Source organism: Mytilus trossulus, chromosome 11 (genome assembly GCF_036588685.1).
Source record: "Mytilus trossulus isolate FHL-02 chromosome 11, PNRI_Mtr1.1.1.hap1, whole genome shotgun sequence".
Taxonomy (NCBI): Eukaryota; Metazoa; Mollusca; class Bivalvia; order Mytilida; family Mytilidae; genus Mytilus; species Mytilus trossulus.
The window spans coordinates 6,160,363-6,170,182 of NC_086383.1; the positions used below are offsets into that span (position 1 = coordinate 6,160,363).

The following is a 9,820-nucleotide window of genomic DNA, read 5'->3' on the forward strand; positions in this document are numbered from 1 at the left end:
AAAAATCCCACCTGCGCTTTCTCAATGTAATTTTTACAGTGTGGTGTACTACTTTTGGGACAAATTATAGAAAACACATCGGCTCTAACTCAAAATATGGACAATTTTGTGTTTAGGGTGTCTTGAAATCTTTTCACAGCTTCCGAAGTGCTGATTTTTAATTTTTTCAGCTGGACCAAATCACTACTTTCCTGAAAAATTCTTGACCAAAATTTTTTTACAGTGTAATATCACCCCTTTTCTTACAATTTGAGGCATTAAAGATGGAGACATAAATTTGGAAGGGGTATAAAAATTAATGGCAAGTTACCCACTGTTAACACTAGGGACATTCGTGAACAACGAAAACCGAGGGACGACAATTGTGGTCTCGGACCATTAGTTCAACAGAAAAAAAGTACCTTAACAAAAATGAAAGCTTCTTTCAGAGGTAGATTGTGAGCTAAAACGAACGGTGACTCCATATTTTTATTTAATTGTTCCTTTATGTACAGGATAAAGTTTATTTATAGTAAAAAAAAATAGCGAAATCCTATATTTAATAGAAATTAGACCCGCGAGCCCCTTAAATCTTTAAAAATGTGTTTGAGGTTAAGGTTGAATACTAAGTTCACACTTCATTTATGGTCATACGATTGGCTTTTTTTCTAAATCGTGGGATTCAAATAATTTTTGAGTTAGATTACTTTTAATATAACGACACAATAAACTTACCTGTTTGTCGAGATACGTGGCGTTTAAATAATCTCCTCAAGTTTATCGATAATTCAATTTTATGGAAGGCTATTTTAACAAATACATTTGCTCACAGTTGAGGCTGTACTGCCCTTTCCTCGATCTTGATATCTATATCACTAACGGAAAGCTGAATACTAAAATTTATGATAAAAGGGATGATTTTTCATTTCCTATCGTTAATTGTCCGTTTTTAGATGGTGACGTTCCCTTGTCACCATCTTACGGTGTTTATATATCTCAACTTGTACGATTCGCTCGTGTATGTAACAATGTTTTAGATTTTAACGAGAGAAATTTATGTATTACTGAAAAATTATTACACCAGGGTTTTCGATATCACAAACTAGTCAAAACATTTACTAAATTTTATCATCGGTATAAAGACATCATTCGTAAATATAGCATAACATGCAGATTTCTTATACGTTCAGGTATTTCACATCAAATTTTTTATGGAAATATTCTTTATAAAGCACAACGGTGTCAGTATTCACCTCATAAACTTACAAAACCTTTGAATAGACTTATTAAGAAGGGATATAATTACGATACTGTTGTCAAGTCATTTAAGATTGCATATTTTGGCGTTAATATTGAGTCACTGATAAGGTCTTTGCGTCGGAACTAAACACATTTGTTCTAAAAACAGTTGTTAGCATGACCCGGGTTATGATCTTCTCGTATATGTTATGATGGTATGATACTAAACCCCTAACGGGAAGGATTGTGCCTGATGTTCATATGAGGAAATCATAATCTTTCAGTCAGTTTAATTGAAGTCTGGAGTTGGCATGTCAGTTAACTGCTAGTAGTCTGCTGTTATTTATGTATTATTGTCATTTTGTTTATTTTCTTTGGTTACATCTGCTGACATCAGACTCGGACTTCTCTTGAAATGAATTTTAATGTGCGTATTGTTATGCATTTACTTTTCTACATTGGTTAGAGGTATAGGGGGAGGGTTGAGATCTCACAAACATGTTTAACCCCGCCGCATTTTTGCGCCTGTCCCAAGTCAGGAGCCTCTGGCCTTTGTAAGTCTTGTATTGTTTTAATTTTAGTTTCTTGTGTACAATTTGGAAATTAGTATGGCGTTCATTATCACTGAACTAGTATGTATTTGTTTAGGGGCCAGCTGAAGGACGCCTCCGGGTGCGGGAATTTCTCGCTACATTGAAGACCTGTTGGTGACCTTCTGCTGTTGTTTTTTTATTTGGTCGGGTTGTTGTCTCTTTGACACATTCCCCATTTCCATTCTCAATTTTACTAAAGAATATCTGGTTAGAATCGAACACATTTACTGTCTAAAACTACAGATATTTTAATGTTATGCCGTTGATTTTATCAAAGTTGAGTTGTAACAAACTTTTCTCTGAAGAATGAAGGAAAATCATGTTTTTACAATCATTCTACTAAACACCGCTTTCAATGACGTAAATGTGCAGATCCGAAATTGTTATCATTTTCAAGTATCAATTTACAAAAACGTTTCGAAACCCCTTAACAAAAGTCTTATAGTGTCTGAAAAAGTAAATCCACGAAAATACTCAACTGCGAGGAAAATTCAATTGGAAACTTCCAAAACAAATGGCAAAATTAAATGACAAAATACATCAAACAAATGACAAGAACTGTCATATTCCTGACTTGGTACAGGTATTTTCAATTGTAGAAAAAAATGTGGATCGAACCTGGTTTTATAGCACTTAACCTCTTACTTGTACGACAGTCGCATCAAATTCCATTATATTGACAGCAAGACAACAATGCGTGAAAAAATGTCATGATTAGGGATATAACAACAACACAAACCCAACCAAAGATTTCAGGTTCTGCTCAACATGTGGCACCCGTCGTGTTGCTCATGAAAAAAAAGTTGATTAGTTTTATGATGTAGTTCTGAATGTTGAATAACATTCTTAAAACGCTTACAGAATTTACGTTGAATGAGGCATTGCTTGGCTTTTTACATTAATGAAACCTTCGCCAAAAATGTTAATAAAATGTTTTGACAGCCTACAAGTGGATAAATACTTGTGATTTGTTACTGCGAACAATAAATGTTCCTTACCTTACCATTAACGTTAAAAAAACGTACTAATGTTCTTAAATTGAAATCCAAAACCATTTGTCGAAAAAGTATAAAACACCAACCTTCTCTCTAAATCGATCACTTTCATATGTAGCACATTTCTAAAAAAAAAAAGATCCCGGAAAAGGTTTTAAATGTCTGAATAGGGTAAGTACAAAAGAAAATATCATATGTGTTCTTTGATACCTTTGATGTCCAAAACGAAAAACAGTTGTAATACCAATATCGAGTTTGTGAAGAAAATCATAAAACACAGGCTGCAAAGATTAATTTTGATTTGCATTAGTTGTTAATCAAATGTAACATGATTTCATTGGTATATACACATTGAAGTCAATTAACTTAAATTTGATATAATGGGAAAACAGTATATGCTGTGTTACATATTATGTTTTCGTTCATGTAATTTGTACATTTCTCGTTTAAGATATTTTACATTTGTCACGTCGGGGCCAATTATATCTGACTTTGCTCATTTTATACGCCGTATGATGACCTATAGTTGTTAATTTCTATGTGATTGTGTCTCTCGTGAAGATATATCTCCCTGATAATGATTCGGCATCTTCTATTATATATAGAGAATAACACATGGCAAAATCAGAATCATATGTCGTATCATCACTAAACACCAATATCACCCCAAGGGCCTTTAGGGTGATACGGCATGTGATACGGATTTTGCCATGTTGTATACGCTTTATCATATATTTCAGCAGAAGAGTATTATATTATATGAACTGTTTTCTGATCCATTCTGGCATGGTACTGGGTTACCTTTATTTCTACTTTTGTCTTGTTTCAAAGGCCTTAATGGATGGGCCGGTGCATTCCTAATTTTGTTTCATTAAAAAAGTTAATGCACGTCTTATGAATTCTGAATTTTTTTTTAAGTCCTTGCCCATCCCAAAATCAAAAATGAATTAATAATTATTGTCCTCATAACAGAACATGTCTATAGTTCAAATATCAATGTCCCTTTAGCTATTTTACTTCTGAAAAAAAATTGATATGGTCTTCTTTTTAAGCAAATACAGAAAGACATGTTTTTGACTTTGATGCTGTTTTTTTCGCCTATTAAATAATTCCCTGAAAGATTGAAATGATTAAAAATTTTAAAAAAATCTGTGCATGGTACCTGTTTGCAGGGGCGGATCGAGCCATTTTAAATAATTGGGGGGTGGGGGGTTACCACATGTCCCCATGCAAATGCATTGATCGTCAAAAAAAGGGGGTTCCAAACCCCGGACCCCCCCCCCCCCCCCTGGATCCGCCACTGTGTTAAGCCCATTCATTAAATCAACAAGTAAGTCCTTTAAAAAATAAGAATGCAGGTTTTTATAAATATCAAAGCTTTTTATAAATATCAAAAAGAAAAATGTTATTTCATCGTTAATACTAAAAAAAAAAATCTTTTGGTGACTGTTTAATTCAAAAAGGTATCTGGTAATTTGATCTTTCACTTTATAAAATTTTCCAGCCGTAAATTTTTTTCTAAAATATCCGGTACCGAAAACAGCCGCAGTGTCATTATTCTTAGCTAGCTTCGGCAGGTACAGCACATTTTGCCTCTCTTTCGGATAAAAGATGACTACATGGCTTTTTATAAACCATCCTTAAATTGTTGTCGAAAGAAATACCTTCATTTTGAATTGTGTTCAAATCATTGGGTTCTGCCATCGTTAGCGGCGACGACGATGTGATATGGTGTTATTCAATTGTGACGTTATGAACAATATCTGCCATAGATTTGAAGAAAACAAAAATCTGCCATTGATTTGAGTTTTTTGGCATTGTAACGTCACATTTGCAATATATTAGGAAGCTGCCATAGATTTGGAACCCGCCATATATTTGAGTCCTACAAATATGCAACGGAATAAGAAGGCCTTTAAAGAATTGGAATATTAAAATTGTTTTACACTTTGTGAAACGTACACATTTGTTTGCATTTTATTTGAATAAAATAGAGACCATAGAATAAAAACAATCAAGATGACCTAAAGCAGTGAGTGTACAAAATAGTTTGACCCACCAAATGATGATATTTTTTGATAAACTTCCATGCTTTCAATTCACTAAGTTTTTGAATTATCGATCACATATATAGTATATGGTACAAATAATGAAAGATAATAAATGTATGCTCATATTTGGACTTTGGACCAAATTTCCTTGTCAAATGTCTGCATGCTCTAATCACCATCAGTATAAGTACTGGAACATTTAAATCATAAATCATGTAAAATACAGAGACAGATAGTATCTATTCCAACATATTTTGGTAAAACTGTCTATGAGACAACTATGCGCCTTATTCTAAGATTATAAATGTAATACTTGTACTATAACAACGATGCAAATTTCAACTGATTTAAAATTGGATTATTAAGCTAAAAATTGATTTAACTGAACTTAAATCCGGGAATTCAAAATTCAAAATAAGAATTATGTGAGTTATATGTACTCTTTTGCCGAGATTTATCTCGAAATCTCTTCAGTGCTCGATAGCATTAAAGTTAAAAAAACGATAAATAGATCTAGATATGTGACATGGTCAAAAAGTAATAAACGATATTTTTACATTATTTCTATGTATCTGAAAAATATTTTATACTGATGCATGGTGTAGTTAACATACATTTGAATAAATGTCAGATTCTTCAGGGTTTCAGTTCAACTTTGAACAACTTTTGTAGTTTTAAAATGTTGAAAAGATTAAGAACTTGGTGTAGTAAACGCACGTACGAATGGCAAAGTTGTTATGCAGTCGTTTGTATGCCACCACGAATGTTTTATTTTTGTATCGTTGCATTGCTGTCTATATTATATGCACAAATGTGTACTATTTGTCTTCGCTCATATTCATAATTGTGTTATATATGCTTGACCCATCTCCATTGTACCTCAGGTCATAGCAACACGTCGATTTAGAAACTACTTGCACAAATGGAATTTGTTTTATAGATGCAATACCATACTAGATTATATATACAAATGTAAATTATTATAATATAATGAAGTAAAAAAAGATAGATTTAACTAAATAGTATGTTGCTGGTTAATTTAATGACATTATAGATAGCATGACTCCTAACTTAATGACATTATAGATAGCATGACCCCTAACTTAATGACATTATAGATAGCATGTCCCCTAATAAAACCAAGACAACACAAATATATAATGTGCATGACTTGGTAAAAACACAATATGCGATGGGGTTAAACCTGTTTGTATTTAAAAAAAAATTGCATACAGTATAATTGCTTTTTTGTATAATCTTACATTATCGATTTACAACAAGTATCACAAAAGGTCTACCTCATCGAAAACCACAAATTTGAAATCTGTTTAGATCGAAATTTTATGAAAGCGACACTTAACATTATTTCGCTGTCGCCAGATTGTCAACGCGTTGTATACATGTGATACAATAATTAATAAACTTCGTTAACACAATTATAATTCTCAAATCAATAGTATTGAGACTTCTCACAGTTATCATGGTTATATCCTTTTTCTCAAATAACATCAAAAATCAACACCGATGTTCCCCATTCATTAACAACATATAGTTTATCATAGTTTGGGTTGAAACATAAAGCAACTGGTTGTTTGATACGATGTCTGCTGTCCAATGGTATATCTAGAACCTTGCCGTCCTGTGTCAACCGGTGTATGTTGTTTGAACCCTGTCCACTGACGTAGATGTGTCCATTGTTATCAGAGCACACGTCAGTAGGCGTAACCATAGTTTCAATGTTGACAATTTGTTCAGTACAAGGATGTCCCTGGTAAGTGCATTTTGAAATCTTGATATAGTTCTGCCCGCCTATACATGAAATAAAAGTTCCAGCGTTAAAACAATGGAACTTCACTACACGAGAATCAATAGAACATCCACTACCAGTAATGTTTTCGTTTGAAAGCCATCTGAATAAGTTAAACACAAACATATAAATACACATGTATACATATACAAAAAATGTAAATTAAACTAAGAGACGACTGTACGGCTTTCCTATTTATAATTATATGAATTTCTGGTTTTCAGTTTTTTAATCAAACTCCGTTAAAACGTTTGCAGTTAAGATTAGCTCGTCTCAAAATTACATTTGGATTTATCACGCACATTATAGATCTTCAACTCACAAAGATTTTATCATCTGCTATATTGCACGTTGATGCAATAACCAATTTACTTTTAAAGTGTACTTTTAGCCGTTTTCTATTCAATTGGGAAGCTTTATATGTCCGAGCACTTTTTGTTGACATTACATGTATTGTTTAAAATATGTTGAATTATTTGTAACAGACATGTTTTATGATATTGTGTTACCTTAACTTTGTATGACATTTTGAAATTCTGAATGTTAATAAACTTTAACTTGATTTTACTTTCTAACTAGCTTTTTCATGTCAAGGAAATCGTTTAATGCACTTTTATAAAGGTTAATTCTGGGAAGGGAACATTTCTTTCTTTATGATTTTGTCATATTTTTATTTTTTTTTGTATATAAAAGATGAGATGTTTTTACGGTTTAAACCATTATAACAAGCACTGTGAAATTTTTTTGTTTTTCTCGAAAATTTTCAGGAATCAATTACCTACAGTGTTTCATGTATACGTCAGATTTATACTGTTTCCAAAACTCCGTCATCATGGTCATTATTACATAATAATAATAATTTGTAGGATATAAAATATAAAAACAATTGCTTACTAACTTGACTAATCTCAAATATAAACAAATAAGAAAATATTTTGTTTTTAAAAATAAGATCGAGTAAAACGACTTACAAGTTATAGCTATTGACTGGATATGCATACAAAGAACTATACATTTTTACGCCAAGATAACACGGAACCTTGTTTTCAGTGTCCCTTCCAGAATTCGGTACTGCTGACACACAAATTACGGTAGTCCACTTGTCGTTGTTTGCTACGTTATGTAGTACAACCAGTCGGTCCGGGTCTATCTGTAATACAGATCTTTTGTTTGGTAGGGTAACATATCCTATATTCTGACTTGTAATAGCCACATCAAATGGTTCACTTTCCAAATTAATCTTATTTAAGTATTTTCCGAGAGGACCGACTAAAAGCAGATTTTTTTTATCATAGTCACATAATAAAATGTTCCCCGTGGTTGTCGATGCTATTGCAGTAAACCGTCCAAAATCATGGTGGAATGTGGTTTTATAGGCGAATCCATGTCTAACATCTCCTGGGACTGCCAACACCTGCGCCATTCTTAAACTATTTGAAAAAAGCATCATTGGTTACACAGTGTGCTTGTGTCAGTTAACGATACATTCAGGGTCAGTAAATCCATATGGGACAAGAGCGAGAGAGGCTTGAAGTCAAAAGGAATAACTGGCACAAATATATAATAATTGCTCACTAGCCTCATGGTCATGATGGTGTAATAAATTTATCTTACCGATTATCTGATATATAAAAGTAGGACGTAGGTATTAGGACAATAATATAAAATTGTCTTTCGTTTTATAATGATCACTAATAGTAAACGAATGCATTTATAAGAAACTTGCTTTTGTCTGAAATTTTGAACATTATAATTATGTATGTTAACAAGGTGTGTAAATATGATGAAAACACCTTGTTTTTTTTTCTAAAGAAACACGACTCTGTTATTAACATTTGTTTAATAAGCTACACCTACTACTCAAGAAATTTTTTAAAACATATAATCCGAAATTTCTTTTAAAGCATCGACATGCTTAAGTCGATTATCAAACCAAAAGTCCCAAATGGCGAAGTTGAAATCATCCCTTCGCCGTCACTAATTGATAATTCGTAGTATATATGTTCCTTATTATGAATTAACTAAAATCCAATTCTCTTTTCACGAATATTACCTTTCAAACTTTACTATTTACGAGGATTGTAATAACATGATCAATATGACGGATGTCACATGTGGAGCAGGATCTGCTTACATTTCAGGAGCACCTGAGATCATCCACAGTTTTTGGTGGATTCGTGTTGCTTAGTCTTTAGTTTTCTATGTTGTGTCTTGTGTACTATTGTTTCTTTATTTGTTTTTTTTATCTCATTTAAAAAAGTTGTCTTATTGGCACTTAAACCAATTCCATTTACTATGTACAATATTGGGCAAAAATGCCACACATGTGTCACGAATGTACCTAAAAACGAATGTGTCACTGGTGTGTTACATGCGTAATACACATGTGTCTTGCCGTGCATGGGAATCATGCGTTGCATATATATATATACACCTGTGTCACGCATCTGTTGGATAACTCATGTGACACATGCGATATTTGCATGTGTAACACATGTATAATAAAACGCAGGTGTAACGCATGTGTTTATTACACAGGCAAATTTTGTTGACATGAAGTTAAATAAAATTTTTCACATGATCTTTACAATAAATTATTCACGTGAAATTCACATGAAAAAAAATATAATTAAAAATTAAAAGATATAAATCTTATACCTTGCAAGACATGTATTCCATTGAAAATCTTAATTTACTTTAAACATGTTAAAAACAATCTCATTTCAGTGAAATTCATGTAAATAGTTAATTCATGTGAACAATCCACAATAACAAAGTTCATGTGAAAAGGTTATATTTAATGTTAACTGAATTAAAACATGGAATTCATTAGAGAAATTTAACATTCTTGAGTTCAATTTTTGTAACATACAAGTATGAGATTCAAATTCACCTGAATGTTATGTATATTTATTCCATTTTTTAATGTAAGAATTTAATCATTAAAGCTGTTAATCTTTGTCTGAATATTTTTCATAAAAGGGCACATATAATCATCAAAAGATTTTAATACTTATCTTTTTATTTGGCATAAATTATCTCCCTTGATAGTGGATTAGATGCACCTACAAAAAGTTTTAAGTCATAAGGGTGGAATAAGTACATATATATGTGTGTATACATCTTTGATTTCAAATTCCTCGATACCTTGGCAAG

At 32.2% G+C, this 9,820-nt stretch overlaps 1 protein-coding gene across 1 annotated transcript; it reads right to left on the reverse strand.

The window, feature by feature from the left end:
- Nucleotides 1-5,938: 5,938 nt before the first annotated feature.
- Nucleotides 5,939-8,095, reverse strand: LOC134691684 (uncharacterized). The gene is made up of 2 exons (XM_063552245.1): nt 7,636-8,095; nt 5,939-6,767 (listed from the first exon to the last, which is right to left on the reverse strand). Exons 1-2 carry the CDS (start codon nt 8,085-8,087, stop codon nt 6,356-6,358), a joined length of 864 nt encoding a protein of 287 aa, XP_063408315.1. The 5' UTR covers nt 8,088-8,095; the 3' UTR covers nt 5,939-6,355.
- Nucleotides 8,096-9,820: the final 1,725 nt, after the last annotated feature.

Coding starts and splice junctions, on each gene's coding strand:
- LOC134691684 (XM_063552245.1), bottom strand. CDS start 8,087: ATGGCGCAGGTGTTGGCAGTCCCAGGAGATGTTAGACATGGATTCGCC. Junction 6,768..7,635: donor CCAGTCAATAGCTATAACTT/GTAAGTCGTTTT, acceptor TAACTTATTCAG/ATGGCTTTCAAACGAAAACA.